Source organism: Cherax quadricarinatus, chromosome 4 (genome assembly GCF_038502225.1).
Source record: "Cherax quadricarinatus isolate ZL_2023a chromosome 4, ASM3850222v1, whole genome shotgun sequence".
In the NCBI taxonomy this organism is placed as follows: domain Eukaryota; kingdom Metazoa; phylum Arthropoda; class Malacostraca; order Decapoda; family Parastacidae; genus Cherax; species Cherax quadricarinatus.
This window is the reverse complement of record NC_091295.1, coordinates 76,067,141-76,093,856: the sequence shown is the minus strand read 5'-3', so window position 1 is coordinate 76,093,856 and position 26,716 is coordinate 76,067,141. Positions and strand designations below refer to the sequence as shown.

Genomic DNA, 26,716 nt, shown 5'->3' with positions numbered 1-26,716 from the left:
CCACTGGATGGCGAAACGTCTACAATAAAGATACCCAGGTGTTGCACATGTGTCTTAATCTCAATACCCAAGGTATTGTCCAGTGTGGGTAGATTGGTAAAGCACACTGCGTACCTTGTCCTAAGGTTCGTAGGTTCGAGTCTCCTTCAGCCAGAGATCAGTGTTTGTGTATATTTCGCCTGCTCTCGCGAATTTCTTGCATTGTTAAAATCTCTAGTAAGGCTGATGCATGCAGGGGATGAGATGAAAAGCTGTAAGCCTTCTCCCTGAAAGCTGGCTGCCTTGGATCAAACGTGTAGCGCAAGCTACTCGCCAAGGTATTGTCCAGTGTGGGTAGATTGGTTGGTAAAGCACTGCGTACCTTGTCCTAAAGTTCGTAGGTTCGAGTCTCCTTCGGCCAGAGCTCAATGTTTGCGTGTGTGTGTGTGTGTGTATATATATATATATATATATATATATATATATATATATATATATATATATATATATATATATATATGCAAAGCAACCTCAGGGGGTGTTGAATAACAGCTCTAGGCCTTTCTTGTTACAATCAACACATCATCAGGAGCTTGCAAAGTTGCAGATATGCGTAAGAAATCTCAGCAGATTCGTTGCAAGGGACGCTTGCAAGTGTCGCTCCTCCTTCATATTCCTCCTAGCCTCTCCATCACCAGTCCTGGATAAAATTGACAATTGAGGATCAGGCAGACACTGACCTTATTGACTGGCGACTACTGTAATTGATTGTCAACCTTAAGAGTGATTAATGGAGGTACTGCTCATGACCGGAGGCGGGAGGGAGACAAGCAAGAAGGAAGGAAAGAAGGAAGGGAGAAAGGGAAGGAGGCATGGAGAGATTGCGGAACTAAGGAAGAACTAGTGAGAGGTGGGCAACCAGCTGGGAGGGAGTGAGAGAGGGAGAGAGTGAGGTAGCGAGGGAGGAAGGGAGAGAGTGAGGGAGTGAGGAAGGGAGAGAGTGAGGGAGCGAGGGAGGTAGGGAAAGAGTGAGGGAGACACGGAGGGTTAGGGAGATAGGAGGGAGGGAGATAGTGAGGGGGGGAGATAGGAAGGGAGAGAGTGAGGGAGCGAGGGAGGGAGTGACGATGGAGGATGGGAGGGAGGAGGGGGATGGTGAGAGGGAGGGAGGGAGATAGTGAGGGAGAGAGAGAGTGAGGGAGGGAGGGAGGGAGGGAGGGAGGGAGGGTACTTCAGGGTGATCAAGTTCTCCATCCTACAGTGTCTTCTATCTTCCTTTTGTCCTCCAGGATTGAAGGTTTTGTTCAACCTGTCAGAGCGACTCTGGTTACCGGGAGGGAGAGAGGGAGGGAGGGAGGCAGGGAAGGAGGAAGGCAGGGAGAGAGACAGGGAGGGAGGCAGGCAGGAAAGGAGGGAGGGAGGAAGGCATGAGAGAAGAAAGAGGGGAAAGAGAGGATAGAGGGAAAAAATAAAGAAGAAAACAAAGGGAGAAAGGAGGGAATTATATTCTCACTTGGTAGGAAAGAAGGAACTGAAAAAAAAGTGGGAGAGAGATAGAGGAAGAGAGAAAGAGATAGAGAAAGGTTCCAAGAAGAGAAAGGGAGAGAGAGCAGGAGACAGGAAGAGAGAAAGAGGTAGAGAAAGCTTCAAAGAAGAGAAAGAGAGAGAGATAGCAGGAGACAGGAAGAGAGAAAGAGGAAGAGAAAGCTTCCAAGAAGAGAAAGAGAGAGAGATAGCAGGAGACAGGAAGAGAGATGGAGGTAGAGAAAGCGTCCAAGAAGAGAAAGAGAGAGAGATAGCAGGAGGCAGGAAGAGAGAAAGAGGTAGAGAAAGCTTCCAGCAAGAGAAAGGGAGAGAGAGTAGGAGACAGGAAGTGAGAAAGAGGTAGAGAAAGCTTCCCAGAAGAAAAAGGGAGAGAGACAGCATGAGACAGGAAGAGAGAAAGAGTAAGAGAAAGCTTCCAGGAAGAGAAAGGGAGGGATACATATACAATAATGTAGTAACAAACTAGAAATTAAGTGAAAACTCTGTTAAAGAGAGGGAGACAGAGAGAAAAACAAAAGAACATAAGAAAGGCAGAGATAGAATATTATTATTATTATAATCAAGGGGGAAGCGCTAAACCCGGAGGATTAAACAGCGCCTGGGGGGGGGGATGTGGAAGGCATTCAGGCTTAATTCGGGGAACTGGAGCACAAATCCAATTCCCTAAATCAAGAGCCCCTCACCAACATCAAGGAACCTTCCTTGAGGGGTACAGATAGAATAAATAATAACAAATACGAACACAAACAATAGAGAACACGAAAACACCGACTACTGTTGTTTGTTTCTTGTATTGTTAGTGTTTGTTTTCTACTTCCTCTCTCTCTCTTCCCTCACATCCAACCTCTTGCTCTCTCTCTCTCTCTCTCTCTCTCTCTCTTCCTCTCATCCTCTCTTGCCTCTTCTCCACTCAACCTTCTCTCTCTTCCTACATCCAACCTCTTGTTTCTTCTCCTTCCAACCTCTTGTCTCTCTCTCTCTCTCTTCCTCACATCCAACCTCTTTGCTCTCTCTCTCTCTCTCTTCTCCACATCAACCCTTCTCTCTCTCTCTCTCTCTCTCTCATCAACTTCTTTCTCTTCTCTCTCTCTTCCTCTCTTTCCAACTCCTCTTTCCTCTTCTCTCTCTCTCTCTCTCTCTTCTCACATCCAACCTCTTGCTCTCTCTCTCTCTCCCTCTCCACATCCAACTCTTGCCTCTCTCTCTCTCTCTCTCTTCCCTCACTCTCTCCTCTCTTGCTCTCTCTCTCTCTCTCTTCCCTTACATCCAACTTCTCTCTCTCTCTCTCTCATCCTCCTCTCTCTTTCTCTCTCTCTCTCTTCTCTCTCTTCCTCACATCCAACCTCTTGCTCTCTCTCTCTCTCTCTCTTCCCTCACATCCAACTCTTCTCTCTCTCTCTCTCTCTCTCTTCCCTCACGTCCAACCTCTTGCTCTCTCTCTCTCTCATCCAACCTCTGCTCTCTCTCTCTTCCTCACATCCAACCTCTCTCTCTCTCTCTTCCCCTCACATCCAACTCTCTCTTTCTCTCTTGCTCTCTCTCTCTCTCTCTCTCTTCCCTCACATCCAACCTCTTGCTCTCTCTCTCTCTTTCTCTTCCCTCACATCCAACCTCTCTCTCTCTCTCTCTCTCTCTCTCTCTCCTCAACGTCCTCTCTGCTCTCTCTCTCTTCCCTCACTTCCAACCTCTTGCTCTCTCTCTCTTTCTCTCTCTCTTCCCTCACATCCAACCTCTTGCTCTCTCTCTCTCTCTCTCTTCCCTCACATCCAACCTCTTGCTCTCTCTCTCTCTCTCTCTTCCCTCACATCCAACCTCTTGCTCTCTCTCTCTCTCTCTCTCTCTCTCTCTCTCTCTCTCTCTCTCTTCCCTCACGTCCAACCTCTTGCTCTCTCTCTCTCTCTCTTCCCTCACATCCAACCTCTTGCTCTCTCTCTCTCTCTCTCTTCCCTCACATCCAACCTCTTTCTCTCTTTCTCTCTCTCTCTCTCTCTCTCTTCCCTCACGTCCAACCTCTTGCTCTCTCTCTCTCTCTCTTCCCTCACATCCAACCTCTTGCTCTCTCTCTCTCTCTCTTCCCTCACATCCAACCTCTTGCTCTCTCTCTCTCTCTCTTCCCTCACATCCAACTTCTTTCTCTCTCTCTCTCTCTCTCTCTCTCTCTTCCCTCACATCCAACCTCTTTCTCTCTTTCTCTCTCTCTCTCTCTCTCTCTCTCTCTCTCTCTCTCTCTCTCTCTTCCCTCACATCCAACCTCTTGCTCTCTCTTCCCTCACATCCAACCTCTTGCTCTCTCTCTCTTTCTTCCCTCACATCCAACCTCTTGCTCTCTCTCTCTCTCTCTCTCTCTCTCTCTCTCTCTCTCTCTCTACATCCAACTCTCTCTCTCTCTCTCTCTCACATCCAACCTCTTTCTCTTCTTTCTCTCTCTCTCTCTCTCTCTCTCACATCCAACCTCTTGCTCTCTCTCTCATCAACCTTCTTGCCTCCTTCTCTCTCTCTCTCTCTCTACTCTCTCTCTCTCTCTCTCTCTCTTCCCTCACATCCAACTTCTTGCTCTCTCTCTTCCTCTCATCAACCTCTTCATCATCTCTCTTGCTTTCTCTCCATCCATCCTCTTGCTCTCACTCCAACCTCTTGCTCTCTCATCCAACCTCTTCTCTCTCTCTCTTCTCTCTCTCTCTCTCTCTCTTCCCCTCTCATCAACCTCTTGCTCTCTCTCTCTTCCCCTCACATCCAACCTCTCTCTCTCTCTCTCTCTCTCTCTTCCTCACATCCAACCTCTCGCTCTCTCTCTCTATCTCTCTCTTCTCTACATCCAACCTCTTGCTCTCTCTCTCTCTCTCTCTCCTCCAACCTCTTGCTCTCTCTTCCTCACATCCAACCTCTTGCTCTCTCTCTTTCTTCCACATCCAACCTCTTGCTCTTCTCACATCCAACCTCTCTCTCTCTCTTCCCTCACATCCAACCTCTTGCTCTCTCTCTCTCTTTCTCTTCCCTCACATCCAACCTCTTGCTCTCTCTTCCCTCACATCCAACCTCTTGCTCTCTCTACCCTCACATCCAACCTCTTGCTCTCTCTCTCTCTTCCCTCACAACCAACAACTTGCTCTCTCTTCCCTCACATCCAACCTCTTGCTCTCTCTCTCTCTCTCTCTCCCTCCAACCATCCAACTCTCTCTCTCTCTCTCTCTCTTCCCTCACATCCAACCTCTTGCTCTCTCTTCCCTAACATCCAACCTCTTGCTCTCTCTCTCTTCCCTCACATCCAACCTCTTGCTCTCTCTCTCTCTCTTCCCTCACATCCAACCTCTTTCTCTCTCTCTTCCCTCACATCCAACCTCTTGCTCTCTCTCTCTCTCTTCCCTCACATCCAACCTCTTGCTCTCTCTCTCTCTCTCTCTCTCTCTCTTCCCTCACATCCAATCTCTTGCTCTCTCTCTCTTCCCTCACATCCAACCTCTTGCTGTCTCTCTCTCTTTCTCTCTCTTCCCTCACATCCAACATTGTGCTCTCTCTCTCTTTCTTCCCTCACATCCAACTTCCTGCTCTCTCTCTTCCCTCACATCCAACCTCCTGCTCTCTCTCTCTCTCTTTCCTCACATCCAACTTCCTGCTCTCTTTCTCTCTCTCTTCCCTCACATCCAACCTCCTGCTCTCTCTCTCTCCCTTCCCTCACATCCAACCTCCTCCTCCTCTCTCTCTCTCTTCCCTCACATCCAACCTCCTGCTCTCTCTCAATTCCCTCACATAAAACCTGCTCTCTCTCTCTCCCCTCACATCCAACCACCTGCTCTCTCTCTCTCTCTCTTCCCTCACATCCAACCTCCTGCTCTCTCTCTCTCTCTTTCCTCACATGCAACTTCCTGCTCTCTTTCTCTCTCTCTCTCTCTCTTCCCTCACATCCAACCTCCTGCTCTCTCTCCCTCTCTCTTTCCTCACATCCAACCTCCTGCTCTCTCTCTCTCTTTTCCCTCACATCCAACCTCCTCCTCCTCTCTCTCTCTCTCTTCCCTCACATCCAACCTCCTGCTCTCTCTCTCTCTCTCTCTCTCTCTCTCTCTCTTCCCTCACATCCAACCTCCAGCTCTCTCAACCTCACATAAAACCTCCTGCTCTCTCTCTCTCTCTCCTCACATCCAACCTCCTGCCTCTCTCTTTCCCCTCACATAACTCCTGCTCTCTCTCTCTCTCTCTCTCTCTCTCTCTCTCTCTCTCTCTCTCTTCCCTCACATCCAACCTCCTGCTCTCTCTCAATTCCCTCACATAAAACCTCCTGCTCTCTCTCTCTCTCTCTGTCTCTCTCTCTCTCTCTTCCCTCACATCCAATCTCCTCTCTCTCTCTCTCTCTCTCTCTCTCTCTCTCTCTCTCTCTCTCTCTCTCTCTTCCCTCACATCCAACCTCCTCCTCCTCCTCTCTCTCTCTCTCTCCCCTCACATCCAACCTCCTCCTCTCTCTCTTCGTCCTCCTCCTTTCCTTCCTGTCCCATCATACCTCCTCCACTCCCACCAGACTTCAAGCTGTCATCTTCACCCCATCTCCCCACCTGCACAACCCCCACCCTCCCTCTCCACCTTCACAACCCCTACCCTCCCTCTCCACCTGCACAACCCCCACCCTCCCTCTCCACCTTCACAACCCCTACCCTCCCTCTCCACCTGCACAACCCCACCCTCCCTCCCCTCCTGCACAACCCCTCACCCTCCCTCCCCACCTGCACAACCCCCACCCTCTCTCCCCACCTGCACAACCCCCACCCTACCTCCCCATCTGCACAACCCCTCCTCCCCACCTGCACAACCCCACCCTCCTCTCCACCTGAACAACCCCACCCTGCCTCCCCACCTGCACAGCCCCCACCCTCCCCACCTGCATAACCCCACCCTCCTCCCCACCTGCATAACCCCCACCCTCCCTCCCCACCTGCATAACTCCCACCCTCCTCCCCACCTGCATAACCCCCACCCTCCCTCCTCCACCTGCATAACCCCCACCCTCCCTCCCCACCTGCACAACCCCCACCCTCCCTCCCCACCTGCACAACCCACTGTTACGTACAGGGTCACTACTTAAGCCTGTTTAGCACTTTCTTGCAACAAATAAACAGGACTGAATACCCTGTTCTAGATGGAATCATTCAAGGGTTCAGTAGTAAACAATCACAATGTTTCTTTCCAGTTTTTTATTAAGTTTCTTAATAAACCATAGAAGGATTTTATATTAACTTTAAAAAGGTCGCACCATAAAACAGAGTACTCATGAAATTTACACTTAAGTTCACTTAAAAGATAATACACAGTATTATCTTGATTATAGTACTGAACGGCTCTAGTATCATAACACCTTCTCTTCACATAATAACACTTTACTTAACTCAATCCAAATGAGACAGAAGACGTAACACTTCAATAATAATTCACTCTTATTCAACTTTCATAATATACTATGTGAGATTAGGAATATTTTACACTTAAAGGGATTTTAAGGCGAGTCTGTCTCCCATGACTTTTTCACCGTCCTCTTTGAACCAATACTGCTTAAATTCACTCCTAGCAGAGCTAGGGACAATCACCAGCGTCTCCAAAACAGCTACACACACTTCGTCCGAGACGTTTCTGTCAGATACCGTCCAAGGTAATGGAGGGTCACTAGGGAACCTCATGTGGGACCAGAAGTTTGAATCCAGGAATCAGGAAGCTTCCCTCACGAGAGGTGAGGAAGGTAAGAACTGAACTCTGAGGCTTTACCAGCCCTCTTTGCCTCGGTCGGAGCAGGGGTCGAGCAGCTCAAAACACCTACTGGTGCTTGACCAGGTAACCAGCAGTTGACACTAATTAAATGACCTACCTAAATACAAAGCTAAGTAATACGACCAGATAATATTATAAAGTCGAGTAAATCCATTTTAGCTACTAATGGAATTACTCCTGAATATAATATTAAGTGAAATAGCAAAAATAACATGTAATAGTATACCATTGTGATAAGACGAAAATGAACAAAAGGGTGTAACACCCCCCTCCCTCCCCACCTGCACAACCCCCACCCTCACTCTCAAACTGCACAACACCCACCCTCTCTCTCCACCTCCACAACCCCCCACCCTCCATCTCTACCTGAACAACCCCCCACCCTGCATCCCCACCTGCACAACCCCCACCCTCACTCTCAAACTGCACAACACCCACCCTCTCCTCACCTCCACAACCCCCCACCCTCCATCTCTAACTGAACAACCCCACCCTGCATCCCCACCTGCACAACCCCACCTCACTCTCAAACTGCACAACACCCACCCTCTCTCCACCTCCACAACCCCACCCTCCATCTCTACTGAAGCAACCCCACCCTGCCTCCCCCACCTGCACAACCCCCACCTCCCTCCTCCACCTGCACAACCCCACCCTCTTCCCCCACCTGCACAACCCCACCCTCCCTCCCTCCACCTGCACAACCCCCACCCTCAATCCTCCACCTGCACAACCCCCACCCTCCCCCTCCCCTCCTGCACCCCAACCCCTCCTTCTTCTCCACCTGCACAACCCCTACCCTCCTCCCCTCCTCCCGCACAACCCCCACCCTCCCACTCCACCTGCACAACCCCACCCTCCCCTCCCCTCCTGCAAAACCCCCATCCTCCCTCTCCACCTGCACAATCCCTACCCTCCCTCTCCACCTACACAACCCCCACCCTCCCTCCCCACCAGCACAAACCCCACCCTCCCTCCAGACTTGCACAACCCCCACCCTCCCTCTCCACCTGCACAACCCCCACCCTCCTCCTCAACTGCACAACCCCACCCTCCCTCCCCTACTGCACAACCACCACCCTCCCTCTTTACCTGCACAACCCCTACCCTCCCTCTCCACCTGCACAACCCCCACTCTCCCTCCCCACCTGCACAACCCTCACCCTCGCTCTCCACCTACACAACCCCCACCCTCCCTCCCTACCTGCAAATCCCCCACCCTCCATCTCCACCTGCACAACCCCCACCCTGACTTCACACCTGTACAACCCCCCCACCCTCCCTCCCACCTGCACAACCCCTCACCCTCTCACCCCACCTGCAAAACCCCCCACCTTCCCTCCCCACCTGCACAACCCCTCTCTCCCTCCCTCCCCACCTGCACAACCCACCACCCTCCTCCCCACCTGCACAACCCCCCACTCCCCACCTGCACAACCCTCACCCTCCCTCCCCACCTGCATAACCTCACCTCCCTCCCCACCTGCACAACCCCAGCCCTCCTCCCCACCTGCACAACCCTCACCTCCCTCCCCACCTGCATAACCCCCACCCCTCTATCCCCACCTGCACAACTCCCACCCTCCTCCCCACCTGCACAACCCCTCACCCTCCCTCCCCACCTGCATAACCCTCACCTCCCTCCCCACCTGCACAACCCCAGCCCTCCCTCCCTCCCCACCTGCACAACCCCTCACCCTCCCTCCCCACCTTCATAACCCCTCCCCTCTCTCCCCACCTGCACAACTCCCACCCTCCTCCCCACCTGCACAACCCACCACCCTCTCTTCCCACCTGCACAGCCCCCACCTTCCCTCCCCACCTACACAACCCCTCACCCTCCTCAGCACCTGCACAACCCCCACCTTCACTCCACACCTGCACAATCCCCACCTCCTCCCCCACATGCACAATCCCCCACCCTCCCTCCCCACCTGCACAACCCCACCTCCCTCTCCAACTGCACAACCCCCACCCTCCTCCCCTACTGCACAACCCACCACCCTCCTCTTTACCTGCACAACCCCTACCCTCCTCCCTCCACCTGCACAACCCCCACTCTCCCTCCCCACCTGCACAACCTCACCTCGCTCTCCACCTACACAACCCCACCCTCCCTCCCTACCTGCAAATCCCCCACCCTCCATCTCCACCTGCACAACCCCCACCCTGACTTCACACCTGCACAACCCCCACCCTCCCCTCCCCACCTGCACAACCCCTCACCCTCTCCCACCTGCACAACCCCACCTTCCTCCCCACCTGCACAACCCTCTCTCCTCCCCACCTGCACAACCCACCACCCTCCTCCCCACCTGCACAACCCCCACCCTCCCCACCTGCACAACCCCTCACCTCCTCCCCACCTGCATAACCCCTACCCTCCCTCCCCACCTGCACAACCCCCGCCCTCCATCCCCACCTGCACAACCCTCACCCTCCCTCCCCACCTGCATAACTCCCCACCCTCTCTCCCCACCTGCACAACTCCCACCCTCCTCCCCACCTGCACAACCCCTCACCTCCGTCCCCACCTGCACAACCCACCACCCTCTCACCTGCACAGCCCCCACCTTCCCTCCCTCCCCACCCTACACAACCCCTCACCCTCCCTCAACACCTGCACAACCCCACCTTCACTCCACACCTGCACAATCCCCACCCTCCCTCCCCTACATGCACAATCCCCCACCTCCCTCCCCACCTGCACAACCCCCACCCTCCTCCTCCACCTGCACAACCCCTACCCTCCCTCCCTCCTGCACAACCCCTACCCTCCCTCTCCACCTGCACAACCCCACCCTCCTCCCACCTGCACAACCCTGCCTCCTCCCCCACTTGCACAGACCTCCCATTCCACCTGCACAACCCCACCCTCCCTCTCTCCAACTGCACAACCCCCACCCTCCTCCTCCCTGCACAACCCCCACCCTCCCTCTTACCTCTGCACAACCCCTACCCTCCCTCCCCACCTGCACAATCCTCACCTCGCTCTCCACCTACACATCCCCACCCTCCCTCCCCTACCTGCACATCCCCCACCCTTCATCTCCACCTGCACAATCCCCACCCTGACTCCACACCTGCACAACCCCCCACCCTCCCTCCCCACCTGCACCACCCCTCACCCCCTCTCCCCACTAGCACAACCCCCCACCCTCCCTCCCCACCTGCACAACCCTCACTCTCCCTCCCCACTTGCACAACCCCACCCTCCCTCCCCACCTGCAACCAACCTCTCACCTCTCTCCCCACCTGCACAACTCCCACCCACCCTCCCCACCTGCACAACCTCACCCTCTCCCTCCCACCTGCACACCACCACCACCTCCCTCCTCCCTGCACAACCCCACCTTCCCTCCCCACCTACACAACCCCCTCACCCCTCCCTCCCCACCTGCACAACCCCCACCTTCCCTCCCCACCTGCACAATCCCCACCCTCCTCCCCACATTCCACAATCCCCCACCCTCCCTCCCCACGTGCACAACCTCCCACCTCCGTCCCCACCTGCAGAACCAACCACCTTCCCTTCCCACCTGCACAACCTCCCACCCCTCCTCCCTCCCTCCTCTTGCACAACCCCACCCTCCCTCTTTACCTGCACAACCCCTACCCTCCCTCCTCCCCACCTGCACAACCCCACCCTCCCTCCCAGCCTGCACAACCCCCTCACCTGCTTTCCTCCAACAACACAACCCCTGCCCCACCCTCCTCCCCTCATCCACCTGCACAACCCCTCACCTCGCTTTCCACCTCCAGCTACACCTCACCCTCCCCTCCCCACCTGCATAACCCCTCCCACCCTCCTCCCCACCTGCACAACCCCTCACCCTCCCTCCCCACCTGCACAACCCCACCCTCTCCCCTCCCCCACCTGCACAACTCCCACCCTCCCTCCCAACCTGCACAACCCTCACCCTCCCTCCATTCCTGCACAACACCACCCACCCTCCCTCCCCACCTGCACAATCCCCCACCTCCTCCCCACCTCACCAACCCTGCACCCCAACCCCTCACCTCCCTCCCCACCTGCACAACCCCCACCTTCACTCCCCACATGCACAATCCCCACCCCCTCCCCACCTGCACAACCCCTCACCCTCCTCCCCACCTGCAGAACCAACCACCTTCCCTTCCCACCTGCACAACCCCTCACCCTCCCTCCCCCACCTGCACAACCCCCACCCTCCCTCCCCTCCCCACCTGCACAACCCCCACCTCCTCCCCACCTGCAGCAACCCCTCCTCTCCCCACCTGCACCCCCACCCCTCCTTCCCCCACCTGCACAAACCCCCACCCTCCTCCCCTCCCCAACGCACAATCCCCTCCCTCCCCACCTGCACAACCCCCACCCTCCCTCCCCACCCGCACAACCCCACCCTCCCTCCCCTCCCCCACATGCACAAACCTGCACAACCCCACCTTCCCTCCCCACATGCACAACCCCTCACCCTCCCTCCCCACCTGCACAACCCCCACCTTCACTCCCCACCTGCACAATCCCCACCCTCCTCCCCACCTGCACAACCCCCACCTTCACTCCCCACCTGCACAACCCCTCACCCTCCGTCCCCACCTGCAGAACCAACCACCTTCCCTTCCCACCTGCACAACCTCCCACCCTCCCTCCCTCCCCTCTTGCACAACCCCACCCTCCCTCTTTACCTGCACAACCCCTACCCTCCCTCTCCACCTGCACAACCCCCACCCTCCCTCCAGCCTGCACAACCCTCACCCTCGCTTTCCACCAACACAACCCCCACCCTCCCTCCCCACCTGCACAACCCTCACCCTCGCTTTCCACCTGTACAACCCCTCATCCTCCCTCCCCACCTGCATAACCCCCACCCTCCCTCCCCACCTGCACAACCCCCTCACCCTCCCTCCCCACCTGCACAACCCCCACCCTCTCTCCCCACCTGCACAACTCCCACCCTCCCTCCCCACCTGCACAACCCCACCTTCCCTCCCCACCTGCACAACCCCTCACCCTCCCTCCCCACCTGCACAACCCCCACCTTCACTCCCCACATGCACAATCCCCCACCCCCCCCTCCCCACCTGCACAACCCCTCACCCTCCCTCCCCACCTGCAGAACCAACCACCTTTCCTTCCCACCTGCACAACCCCTCACCCTCCCTCCCCACCTGCACAACCCCCCACCCTCCCTCCCCACCTGCACAACCCCCCACCCTCCCTCCCCACCTGCACAACCCCCCTCCCTCCCCACCTGCACCCCCCCACCCTTCTTCCCCACCTGCACAACCCCCCACCCTCCCTCCCCAACGCACAACCCCCCCTCCCTCCCCACCTGCACAACTCCCCCACCCTCCCTCCCCACCTGCACAACCCCCACCCTCCCTCCCCACATGCACAAACCTGCACAACCCCACCTTCCCTCCCCACATGCACAACCCCCACCCTCCCTCCTCACCTGCACGACCCCCCCTCCCTCCCCACCTGCACAACCCCCCACCCTCCCTCCCCACCTGCACAACCCCCCACTCTCCCTCCCCACCTTCACAACCCCCCTCCCTCCCCACCTGCACACCCCCCACCCTCCCTCCCCACCTGCACAACCCCCCTCTCTCCCTCCTCACCTGCACAACCCCCCTTCCCTCCCCATCTGCACAAACCCCACCCTCTCTCCCCACCTGCACAACCCCCACCCTCCCTCCCCACCTGCACAACCTCCCTCCCTCCCCACCTGCACACCCCCCACCCTCCCTCCCCACCTGCACAACCCCCCACCCTTCCTCCCCACCTGCACAACTCCCACCCTCCCTCCCCACCTGCATAACGTCCACCCTCTCTCCCCACCTGCACAACCCCTCACCCTCCCTCCCCACCTGCAGAACCCCCACCTTCACTCCCCACATGCACAATCCCCAACCCCCCTCCCCACCTGTACAACCCCTCACCCTCCCTCCCCACCTGCAGAACCAACCACCTTCCCTTCCCACCTGCACAACCCCTCACCCTCCCTCCCCACCTGCACAACCCCCCACCCTCCCTCCCCACCTGCACAACCCCCCACCCTCCCTCCCTATCTGCACAACCCCCCTCCCTCCCCACCTGCACCCCCCACCCTCCTTCCCCACCTGCACAACCCCCCACCCTCCCTCCCCAACGCACAACCCCCCTCCCTCCACACCTGCACAACCCCCCACCCTCCCTCCCCACCTGCACAACCCCCCACCCTCCCTCCCCACATGCACAAACCTGCACAACCCCACCTTCCCTCCCCACATGCACAACCCCCACCCTCCCTCGTCACCTGCACGACTCCCCCTCCCTCCCTACCTGCACAACCCCCCACCCTCCTTCCCCACCTGCACAACCCCCCTCCCTCCCCACCTGCACAACCCCCCACCCTCCCTCCCTACCTGCACAACCCCCACCCTCCCTCCCCACATGCACAAACCTGCACAACCCCACCTTCCCTCCCCACATGCACAACCCCTCACCCTCCCTCCCCACCTGCACAACCCCCACATTCACTCCCCACCTGCACAATCCCACCCTCCCTCCCCACATTCACAATCCCCCACCCTCCCTCCCCACCTGCACAACCCCTCACCCTCCGTCCCCACCTGCAGAAACCAACCACCTTCCCTTCCCAACTGCACAACCTCCCACCCTCCCTCCCTCCCCTACTGCACAACCACCACCCTCCCTCTTTACCTGCACAACCCCTACCCTCCCTCTCCACCTGCACAACCCCCCACTCTCCCTCCCCACCTGCACAACCCTCACCCTCGCTCTCCACCTACACAACCCCCACCCTCCCTCCCCACCTGCACAACCCTCACCCTCGCTTTCCACCTGTACAACCCCTCACCCTCCCTCCCCACCTTCATAACCCCCACCCTCCCTCCCCACCTGCACAACCCCCTCACCCTCCCTCCCCACCTGCACAACCCCCACCCTCTCTCCCCACCTGCACAACCCCCACCCTACCTCCCCACCTGCATAACCCCTCACCCTCCCTCCATTCCTGCACAACACACCACCCTTCCTCCCCACCTGCACAACCCCACCTTCCCTCCCCACCTGCACAACCCCTCACCCTCCCTCCCCACCTGCACAACCCCCACCTTCACTCCCCACATGCACAATCCCCCACCCCCCCTCCCCACCTGCACAACCCCTCACCCTCCCTCCCCACCTGCAGAACCAACCACCTTTCCTTCCCACCTGCACAACCCCTCACCCTCGCTCCCCACCTGCACAACCCCCCACCCTCCCTCCCCACCTGCACAACCCCCCTCCCTCCCCACCTGCACCCCCCCACCCTCCTTCCCCACCTGCACAACCCCCCACCCTCCCTCCCCAACGCACAACCCCCCTCCCTCCCCACCTGCACAACCCCCCACCCTCCCTCCCCACCTGCACAACCCCCACCCTCCCTCCCTACATGCACAAACCTGCACAACCCCACCTTCCCTCCCCACATGCACAACCCCCACCCTCCCTCCTCACCTGCACGACCCCCCTCCCTCCCCACCTGCACAACCCCCACCCTCCCTCACCACCTGCTCAACCCCCCACTCTCCCTCCCCACCTGCACAACCCCCCTCCCTCCCCACCTGCACACCCCCCCACCCTCCCTCCCCACCTGCACAACCCCCCTCTCTCCCTCCCCACCTGCACAACCCCCCTTCCCTCCCCATCTGCACAAACCCCACCCTCTCTTCCCACCTGTACAACCCCCACCCTCCCTCCCCACCTGCACAACCTCCCTCCCTCCCCACCTGCACACCCCCCACCCTCCCTCCCCACCTGCACAACCCCCCACCCTCCCTCCCCACCTGCACAACTCCCACCCTCCCTCCCCACCTGCATAACCCCCACCCTCCCTCCCCACCTGCACAACCCCCACCCTCCCTCCCCACCTGTACAATCCCCCATCCTTCCTCCCCACCTGCACTACCCCCCACCCTCCCTCCCCTCCTGCACAACCCCCCACCCTCCCTCCCCACCTGCACAAACCCCCACCCTCCCTCCCCACTTCCACAACCCCCCACCCTCCCTCCCCACCTGCACAACCCCACCCCCTCCCTCCCCACCTGCACAAACCCCCACCCTCCCTCCCCACCTCCACAACCCCCCACCCTCCCTCCCCACCTCCAGAACCCCCCACCCTCCCTCCCCACCTCCACAACCCCCCACCCTCCCTCCCCACCTCCACAACCCCCCACCCTCCCTCCTTACCTCCACAACCCCCCACCCTCCCTCCCCACCTCCACAACCCCCCCTCCCCACCTCCACAACCCCCCCTCCCCACCTCCACAACCCCCACCCTCCCTCCCCACCTCCACAACCCCCCACCCTCCCTCCCCACCTCCACAACCCCCCACTCTCCCTCCCCACCTCCACAACCCCCCACCCTCCCTCCCCACCTCCACAACCCCCCCTCCCTTCCCCTCCACAACCCCCCCTCCCTCCCCACCTCCACAACCCCCCCTCCCTCCCCACCTCCACAACCCCCCACCCTCCCTCCCCACCTCCACAACCCCCCACCCTCCCTCCCCACCTCCACAACCCCCCACCCTCCCTCCCCACCTCCACAACCCCCCACCCTCCCTCCCCACCTCCACAACCCCCCACCCTCCCTCTCCACCATGTACACAAGGAACTACATCCTCAATAATTTACAGGAGGCAGGTGTTGACAGGTGAGTCGTGCCTCACACATCCCTACATTAGTCATCAACGCTGAGATTCTCAACGATGATGCTGTCCTTGTCATTGTCCTTGTCATTGCTGTCGTTGTAGCGGTGTTGAAGGAAGGAAGGAAGGAAGGAAGGAAGGAATTAAGGAATTAAGGAAGAAAACACCCGAAGCTCACACACGCTTCAAAAATATTTCCTCTCTCTGCAGTTAAAAAGCTGCACAAACACACTAGTGCGTCTCCTGGATACATGCAGCTGGAAGACGAGGGATACATTCTCCTGGATACATTCTTGCATAATTATGCGGGTGCGATTATCGACTTCTCCCGTCAGCCAAACAATACTTCTCCCGTCAGCCAAACAATACTTCTCCCGTCAGCCAAACAATACTTCTCCCGTCAGCCAAACAATACTTCTCCCGTCAGCCAAACAATACTTCTCCCGTCAGCCAAACAATACTTTTGATCTCTGGGCGAAGAACTGGCGCTTTTGTTTTGCTAACTTAAGCTGGTCAGTGCACTCATGCGTTCGTACGTGCGTAAATACAGGTGCTTTCACAGGTGCTCGTAAATGAGTACGTACATACACAGCGAGGCCTCCTCATGGACCAGGAGGCGGGGGCGTTGACCCCCGGAACACACTCCGGGTATACACCCTTCGGGTATACACACTCCAGGTATGCACGCTCCAGGTATACACACTCCAGGTATACACCCTCCAGGTATACACACTCCAAGTATACACACTCCAGGTATGCACTCTCCAGGTATACACACTCCAGGTATACACCCTCCAGGTATACACACTCCAAGTATACACACTCCAGGTATGCACTCTCCAGGGGGTTTACTAAATGGGCCTTCTACCACACCCACAGACTAACTTAAAGCATTCTCTCTCTCTCTCTCTCTCTCTCTCTCTCTCTCTCTCTCTCTCTCTCTCTCTCTCTCTCTCTCTCTCTCTCTCTCTCTCTCTCTCTCTCTCTCTCTCTCTCTCTTTCTCTCTCTCTCTCTCTCTTAACTGCGAATAGGCGAATCGTCCATTCCGGTAAAGGACCTGATCCTGCATGATCCTTCGTATAATTCAGGTTCTCTCTGGGTCTTAAGGCTCACAAGCTGTCTCTCCTCACTTCATATCCACCACTCCTAGCCCCTCCATCCTCCTCGCTGAGTCTGCATTACCCAGAATCCTCCCATCTAGCCACTGAGAAATCCTCCATCCCGCTGGGTAAGTGCGAGGATGGTGACTAAAGTCCTTCAGGATCCTTCACTCTATCAAATGCGAAAATTCATCTGAAAAAGAAACACGGACTTTATTGAGGATATTTTTTTTCTTTGAGGGAAGACTTCGCGAATTGGCTCATTGAGTACACAGAAGCACCTCTTAGGCTGATTGTTTCACTTTATATCCCTGAGAGTCGGCTTTATATTCTCCTGCAGCTTAAATGAACGAAGTCGTTTTGTCCTCTTCTAAGGCGAGGAAATTTTATTTCGTATTCAGAAAGTTTTAGAGTTGTATTTGAGAGGCTCGAGTCGCCGCTCCTGACCCCCCGCCTTTTAGATTCAGGAATTCTAGTATATATAGTTTAGTTAAGGATATATACAGAAGTGGGTATCTCTCCCTGTCTCTCACCGTATATACACTCTGAGAAGTTTTTTTTTATCCATATCTTTAGATTAAAGTATTCTTGACAGATGTCAGCAGGTGACATCCACGATTAATGACACTTGTGTTCTCCATAGGCTTTAAACTCCATTAATTAACCAACCCAAGAGACTTGAAACATGCAGATATCTTAATTATACTCCGGTAAACACACAGAATTACAACACATTGACTTATGCAGTTCCCTATCCACTGGCAATTGATCTCATTCCAAGTTGTTGTTGAAGAACGAGACCTTTGTGTAATATTTGGCAATATTTATTACGGAAATGTTTTTCTAGCCAGTGATTTCTTCAGTCCATACAAAGAAGATCGGTGGAAGGTGAGAAGTGCGAGGGTAATCAGTCCCTCATTCTTTTCCTTGTAGGTTAACTAAATCATTTACATCACTATGTTATTTATTTTAGAGTGATGTGTTTCGTAGCTGGGTTGGTAGCACACTCAGCTCACACATTAAGGTCCGTGGTTCGATCCCCAGTACGGGTGGAAACATTGAGGCGTGTTTCCCTAAGACACCTGCTGACGCTTTTCACTTAGCAGTAAGTAAGTACCTGGGTGTTAGTTGACTAGTGTGGTTCACATCAGGGGGGACAAAATTAACCTAAGTTGCCTGAAATGCTCTGCATAAACAGGAGTTTGCTATATAATATGTCACTGATGTCAACTATGGTATTGTAGAAATAAAGATTTATTATTATTATTATTATTATTATTATTATTATTATTATTATTATTATTATTATTATTATTATTATTATTATTATTATTATTATTATTATTATTATTATTATTATTGTTATTATTATTTTTATTATTATTATTATTATTATTATTATTATTATTATTATTATTATTATTATTTATTATTATTATTATTATTATTATTATTATTATTATTATTATTATTATTATTATTATTATTATTATTATTATTATTATTATTATTATTATTAACAGTTCCAGACTTCACTATAAGTTATCAGTGCTACCTTGCTCTGCGCCTTTTCATGTGAAACACGCTGTTTAGGCATACAAAATAAGAGAGCAGTGGGGAAATTGCAGTAGGCCTGTTAACTTATACTAGGCAGGTAGCCTGGAGGAATAACCTCAGGATTACAAACGATGAACCCGGTTCAATAATTCTTCGAGGTTCAGGCGTATGAGTGACTTTTGTAACGGCGTGTGCTTCTACTTACTTACATGGTGTGTAGGTGCGTTAGTCACACGGTGTGTGGGTGCGTTAGTCACACGATGTGTGGGTGCGTTAGCCACACGGTGTGTGAGTGCGTTAGTCGCACGGTGTGTAGGTGCGTTAGTCACACGGTGTGAGTGCGTTAGTCACACGGTGTGTGGGTGCGTTAATCACACGGTGTGGGGGTGCGTTAGTCACATGGTGTGTGGGTGCGTTAGCCCCGCATGTGTGGGTGCGTTAGCTACGCATGTGTCAATAGCGTCTCCGAGGAATATCAGGAGAGCTTTAGGTCTCTGATGTAAGGATTAATAACGGGTAAGTCTGGTCGTGATTACATTCTGGTCGGTGATCTGCGCCTCTCACAGCCTCGCAGCCAAGAACCTCTCCACCTCACCTAATTTTCCTTCACAGATACCTATTTTTACTCAGTTTTTCCTCCCTCTTTTTTCTCTTCGACTCTGCCATTTTTTTTTTATCATTTATGCTCACTTCTCTTTCCTTTCCTCTTTCTCTCTTATCCTCTACGTATTTTTGTGGTGTTATTTCTCTCTCTCTCTCTCTCTCTCTCTCTCTCTCTCTCTCTTGTGTGTCTTGCATCTCACTCTACTGGGCCATTATCTTCTCGTATTACACTGACCACAATATTTACCTTACTATCACGTTCCCCTCCTCAATATCCCTCTTCGTCCAGTGGCTTCAATCTTCATTAAGATCTTCCTGACGTTTCCTCTAACCAATCGTCTTCCCTTTATTTTCTTTTTATTCCTTGTTTTCTTGTCTCTGTCTCCGTCCTTCTGCCTCTTCCTCTACCCCGATTTCCTTCACTTCCCATATCTCTGTGTTCTTCTTTTCCATCCTTCATTAGTTCTGATCTTCCTCTCTCTCCTTCCAGCCTTCCACTCATACCTGTTCATCATTATCCATCCCTTTCTTTCTCACTCCTTCTTCCTTCTCTTTACCCTTCTCATCACCTCCAGGGAAATAGCGCCTAGCTGAGGGAGTCTGAACACGACATATGGCCTCCCACCAGCAGTGCGGGTCCTCTCAGCATGATCAAGCTGAGAGGTGCGGGTACGTCCTCCGGGAGCTGGTGACCTGGGCTGGGATGCGACAGTTATAGTGGCGCTAGTCATCTACATCAGTCACCCCTCTTTCAATACCCACTGATGTGCATTTTCTATTGTGTTTTATTCTCAATATTTTGGCAATTAATGTCTCTTTAAGATGTGTATATTTGTGTGTATGTACTCACATATATGTACTCACCTATACTTACTTATATGTACTTTACATTATGTGGTTGCAGGAGTCGAGTTTTAGTTCCTGGTCCCGCCTCTTCGCTGGTCGCTACTAGGTCCACTCTTTCCTGGCTTCGAGAGCCTGATCGTTCTTACGTATGTGTACTTGTCGTACCTCTTCTTGAAGCTATGTATGGATTTTGTCTATACCACATCATTCTGAAGGTCATTAAACTTCCTTACTACTCCAAGGCTAAATAAATGCTTCCTAATATCCTTGTGACCACATTTGAGTTTACAGTTTCCGGCTGTGTCCTCGTCTTCCTGTTTCCCATCTATAAAACAATCTGTCCCTATTCACACTGTCAGTTCCTCTCAGTATTTTGTACATTGTTATCATATACCTGGAGTTTACCTGGAGAGGGTTTCGGGGGTCAACGCCCCCGCGGCCCGGTCTGTGACCAGGACTCGTGGTGGATCAAGGTCTATTCAACCAGGCTGTTACTGCTGGCCACACGCAAACTGACGTACGAACCACAGGCCGGCTAGTCAGGTACTGACTTAGGTGCCTGTCCAGCGCCTTCTTTAAGACAGCCAGGGGTCTTAGGCCAATGACACTTACTTTGTTGTCTCTCAGTGTACCCGTGGCGCCCCTGCTTTTCATTGGGGGGATGTTGCATCTCCTGCCGAGTCTTTTGCTTTCATAGGGAGTGATTTTCGTGTGCGAGTTTGGTACCTTTCTCTCCTGAGTTCCAGGGAGTACAAATCAAGTTACTTCAACCGTTCCCAATAATTTAGGTGCTTTATGGGACTTACGTGTGCCGTGAAAGTTCTTTGTACACTCTCCAGGTCAGCAATTTCTCCTGCCTTAAAGGGGGCCGTTAATGTACAGCAGTATTCCAGCCTAGAGAGAACAAGCTATTTGAAGAGAATCATCATGGGCATGGCGTCCCTTGTTTTGAAGGTTCTCATTATCAATTCTATCTTTTTTTCTAGCAGATGCGGTAGATACATTGTTGTGGTCTTTGACATTATCACTCCCAGGTCCTTCACATTACTTTCTCGCTCTAGTGTATGGTTAGAATTTGTCGTATACCCTGATACAGTTTTAATTTCCTCAAGTTTTCCATATCTGAGTAGCTGAAATTTCTCTTCATTGAGCTTCATATTGTTTTGAGTGGCCATTTGAAGATTTGGTTGATGTTCTTCTGTTCTCTAGTGTTATCAGGTTGAGTTCCCTTAACCTCTCCTCATAAGGTATACTACTTGGTTCAGGGACTGGTTTCGTTGGAAATCTTTGCATTTTCTCTGTTTTCTTGACATTCATGACCAGGTGTGGGTTCCATACTGATGCTACATACTCCAATATAGGCTTGACCTACATCCGTATATACGTACCTAAAAGTTTGTTGTGTGTGTGTGTGTGTGTATTGCTTCTGGAATATAGGTCAAACTATTCTGTTTCCACAGTAATTCTCCTCACAAGCAGACTCTATATATGTGATGATGGGTCAGTCAACTTCCTTCCCACTGCCTCAGTAATGAAGGTCACTGGTCACTGTGACCTCACCTCTGACCTGTGGCTTCTCGTTTGCTACCCATAATTACAAAAAAGCATTCTGATCAACACTGTACAAGCGAGAATTATGTGCACACCACCTTCATGTGCACACCACCTTCATGTGCACACCACCTTCATGTGCACACCACCTTCATGTGCATATCAACTACATGTACCTATCACCTACACAGAGAACATTTCAGTAAGTTTCATGAATTTTAAAGTACCTAAACCCCTTCATATATATAAATATATATATATATATATATATATATATATATATATATATATATATATATATATATATATATATATATATATTATATATATATATATATATATATATATATATAATGAGGTGAAAGTGTATAAACTAAGGGAGGAGGAAGTTTTGGGTGAGATATAAGCAACTATTGGCAGAAAGGTGGGCTGGTGCAAGTATGAGTAGTGGTGGAGGGGCTGAGGAGGGCTGGAATAGTTTTAAAAATGCAGTATTAGAATGTGGGGCAGAAGTTTGTGGTTATAGGAGGGTGGGTGCAGGAGGAAAGAGGAGTGATTGGTGGAATGATGAAGTAAAGGTTGTGATAAAAGAGAAAAAGTTAGCTTATGAGAGGTTTTTACAAAGCAGAAGTGTTATAAGAAGAGTAGAGTATATGGAGAGTAAAAGAAAGGTGAAGAGAGTGGTGAGAGAGTGCAAAAGGAGAGCAGATGATAGAGTGGGAGAGGTACTGTCAACAAACTTTAATGAAAAAAAGAAAAAATTTTGGAGTGAGTTAAACAAGTTAAGAAAGCCTGGAGAACGAATGGATTTGTCAGTTAAAAACAGAGTAGGGGAGTTAGTAGATGGGGAGATGGAGATTTTGGGTAGATGACGAGAATATTTTGAGGAACTTTTAAATGTCGACGAAGAAAGGAAAGCGGTAATTTCATGCACTGGCCAGGGAGGTATACCATCTTTTAGGAGTCAAGAAGAACAGGATGTGAGTGTGGGGAGGTGTGTGAGGCATTACGTAGAAAGAAATGGGGTAAAGCAGCTGGAACTGACGGGATCATGACAGAAATTTTAAAAGAAGGGGGGGATATAGTGTAGGAGTAGTTGGTATTTTTGTTTAAAAAATGCATGAAAGAAGGGAAGGTACCTAGGGATTGGCAGAGAGCATGTATAGTCACTTCATATAAAGGGAAGGGGGACAAAAGAGATTGTAAAAATTATAGAGGAATAAGTTTACTGAGTATACCAGGAAAAGTGTACGGTAGGGTTATAATTGAAAGAATTAGAGGTAAGACAGAATGTAGGATTGCGGATGAGCAAGGAGGTTTCAGAGTGGGAAGGGGATGTGTAGATCAAGTGTTTACATTGAAGCATATATGTGAACAGTATTTAGATAAAGGTAGGGAAGTTTTTATTGCATTTATGGATTTAGAAAAGGCATATGATAGAGTGGATAGGGGAGCAATGTGGCAGATGTTGCAAGTATATGGAATAGGTGGTAAGTTACTAAATGATGTAAAGAGTTTATATGAGGATAGTGAGGCTCAGGTTAAGGTGTGTAGAAGAGAGGGAAAATACTTCCCGGTAAAAGTAGGTCTTAGACAGGGATGTGTAATGTCATTATGGTTGTTTAATATATTTATAGATGGGGTTGTAAAAGAAGTAAATGCTAGGGTGTTCGGGAGAGGGGTGAGATTAAATTATGGGGAATTAAATACAAAATGGGAATTGACACAGTTGCTTTTTGCTGATGATACTGTGCTTATGGGAGATTCTAAAGAAAAATTGCAAAGGTTAGTGAATGAGTTTGAGAGTGTGAGTAAAGGTAGAAAGTTGAAAGTGAACATAGAAAAGAGTAAGGTGATTAGGGTATCAAATGATTTAGATAATGAAAAATTGGCTGTCAAATTGGGGAGGAGGAGTGTGAAAGAAGTGAATGTTTTCATATACTTGGGAGTTGAAGTGTCGGCTGATGGATTTATGAAGGATGAGGTTAATCATTGAATTGATGAGGGAAAAAAGGTGAGTGGTGCGTTGAGGTAGATGTGGAGATTAAAAACGTTATCTATGGAGGCAAAGAAGGGAATGTATGAAAGTATAGTAGTACCAACACTCTTATATGGGTGTGAAGCTTGGGTTGTAAATGCTGCAGCGAGGAAGCGGTTGGAGGCAGTGGAGATGTCCTGTCTAAGGGCAATGTGTGGTGTAAATATTATGCAGAAAATTCGAAGTGTGGAAATTAGGAGATGTGGAGTTAATAAAAGTATTAGTCAGAGGGCTGAAGAGGGGCTGTTGAGGTGGTTTGGTCATTTAGAGAGACTGGATCAAAGTTGAATGACATGGAGAGCGTATAAATCTGTAGGGGAAGGAAGGCTGGGTAGGGGTCGTCCTCGAAAAGGTTGGAAGGAAGGGGCAAGGGAGGTTTTGTGGGCGAGGGGCTTGGACTTCCAGCAGGCGTGGAGCGTGTTCGATAGGAGTGAATGGAGACGAATGGTGTTTGGGACTTGACGATCTGTTGGAGTGTGAGCTGAGTAATATTTAGTGAAGGGATTCAGGGAAACGGGTTATTTTTATATAGCCGGACTTGAGTCCTGGAAATGGGAAGTACAATGCCTGCACTGTAAAGGAGGGGTTCGGGATATTAGCAGTTTGGAGGGATATGTTGTGTATCTTTATACGTATATACTTTTAAACTGTTGTATTCTGAGCACCTCTGCAAAAGCAGTGATAATGTGTGAGTGTGGTGAAAGTGTTGAATGATGATGAAAGTATTTTCTTTTTGGGGATTTTCTTTCTTTTTGGGTCACCCTGCCTCGGTGGGAGACGGCCGACTTGTTGAAAAAAAGGTATATATATATATATATATATATATATATATATATATATATATATATATATATATATATATATATATATATATATATATATATATATATATATATATATATATATATATATATATATATATATATATATATATATATATATATATATATATATATATATATATATATATATATATATATATATATATATATATATATATATATATATATATATATATATATATATATATATATATATATATATATATATATATATATATATATATATATATATATATATATATATATATATATATATATATATATATAAGTGTTCTCCTTGCCAATCTTGTTCTTACATGACTCAGAATTGTTCTTCGGTCACTTATAACTAACTTACAGAACATCCCTTTGACCTGAGGATAATGTTCTCCATCGCGGAATCTAATATTATTGTTCTCTAAAAGTTATATTCACAATCTATTACAGCTGTTGAAAGAACATAATATAGTGTAAAAGAACTCGGTAGAACACTTGCTTTTGTTCAGCTTTTTTTTGAAACTTTTGTTTGGGAATTATAATAACATCCGTAATAAAAGTAATGTTTTTTTCACCTAATTATCTTGCTATTTTCACGTTATAATGAACATGTTAATGGTCAAGAAGAACGCTTCAGAACAGTTATTTGTATATCTTAATCAGGAATAAGAACAATGTTATTGTTCACTTTCGTTAATGTTCCTGTCTTTGATTTTGTTAGCAATGTTATTCCTGAGGAGTTAGTAACCCAGATTAACCCAGTAAAGCCACTGTCACCGGACTGGCTGGCTTTTTTCCATTGTGTTTCAGTAATCTTTCTTCCAGTACCTGTCTACTAACACCCGGGTACCTACTTACTGCTGGGTGAACAGGGAAAACAGGTGTAAGGTGAATAACACTCAGGTACCTACTTACTGCTGGGTGAACAAGGACAGCAAGTGTAAGGTGAATAACACTCAGGTACCTACTTACTGCTGGGTGAACAGGGACAACAAGTATAAGGTAAATAACACTCAGGTACCTACTTACTGCTGGGTGAACAGGGACAGCAGGAGTAAGGTGAATAACACCCAGGTACCTGATTACTGCTGGGTGAACAGGGACAGCAAGTGTAAGGTGAATAACACTCAGGTACCTACTTACTGCTGGGTGAACAGGGACAGCAGGAGTAAGGTGAATAACACCCAGGTACCTACTTACTGCTGCGTGAACAGGGACAACAGGTGTAAGGTGAATAACACTCAGGTACCTACTTACTGCTGGGTGAACAGGGACAGCAGGTGTAAGGTGAATAACACTCAGGTACCTACTTACTGCTGGGTGAACAGGGACAGCAGGTGTAAGGTGAATAACACTCAGGTACCTACTTACTGCTGGGTGAACAGGGACAGCAGGTGTGAGGAAACATGCCCAAAGTTTCCACTCGTGCCGGGGATCGAACCACGGTACCTCATTGTGTGAGCTTAGGCCGCTACCAATTCAGCCCCAAGATCTACAGAACCGCGATTTTATGGTTTAATAAACGTGTGTTTTTAACCAGTGCAACAATAACAAAAACTTTTTTTGTCTTACCTTAATGTTTTTGCTTTTAGCGTCCTTGTTGGCGGTGTCCGTGGTGGAGAGGGCCAGGAGGTTGGAGCGGAGGTGTGGTTGTTGCTGCTGTTGTTGTGTTGGAGGGGCTAGGAGGCCTCCTCTCATAGCCACACCTCCGCCTCCTATCCCCCTCTCCACGTCCTCTCCTTCCTCCTCCTCACCCTCCATGGTGTGAGGCTGAGTACACATCCCAGCTGTGTCTTCGTCACCCTCGTCCATGGCTTGCTGTGGGCGTAGTGGGCGTAGAGGTCGCAGTGGGAGCAGTGTGGGCGGCGTTTTGTTGGTAGTGGGTGGATCCAGCTTGAGGTCACCAGGTCAGTGTACCTCGCTGGGTGGGAAGGGTAGGGTCAAGACGAGACATTGTTCAGGTCAGGGTGTGAGCAGGGTCAAGGCAGAGGCCATTCTCGGGTTAAGTTTAGGGTGCTGGTTATGCTAGAGTGAGATCAGGGCAGTGTTTGCTCAAGGAATAGGACGAGGATAGGGTCAAGGTTCACCAGCCAGAAGGGTGAGATAGGTCAGACTAGGTCACACCAGTCTGAGGCTGGAGTAGCGGTGTGTGGCTTTGGGAAGAGGTTAGACAATTAAGTGAACCAGTAGGCTTGCTTCAGCGTTCCTCTGTTGTGTTCTTATGTTCACTCTAGGCTGATAACGGAAACAATCC

The 26,716-nt window shown here is 51.2% G+C and overlaps 1 protein-coding gene across 1 annotated transcript in view; it reads right to left on the bottom strand.

Annotated features, from left to right (window-relative positions):
- Positions 1–26,274, bottom strand: part of LOC128684334 (transient receptor potential-gamma protein-like) — a 121,940-nt gene extending 95,666 nt beyond the window's left edge. Inside the window, exon 1 of the mRNA XM_070098376.1 lies at positions 26,035–26,274. Within this exon, the coding sequence (XP_069954477.1) occupies positions 26,035–26,274 (240 nt within the window). The remainder of the gene's footprint in view (positions 1–26,034) is intronic.
- Between the last annotated feature and the right edge of the window lie 442 nt (positions 26,275–26,716).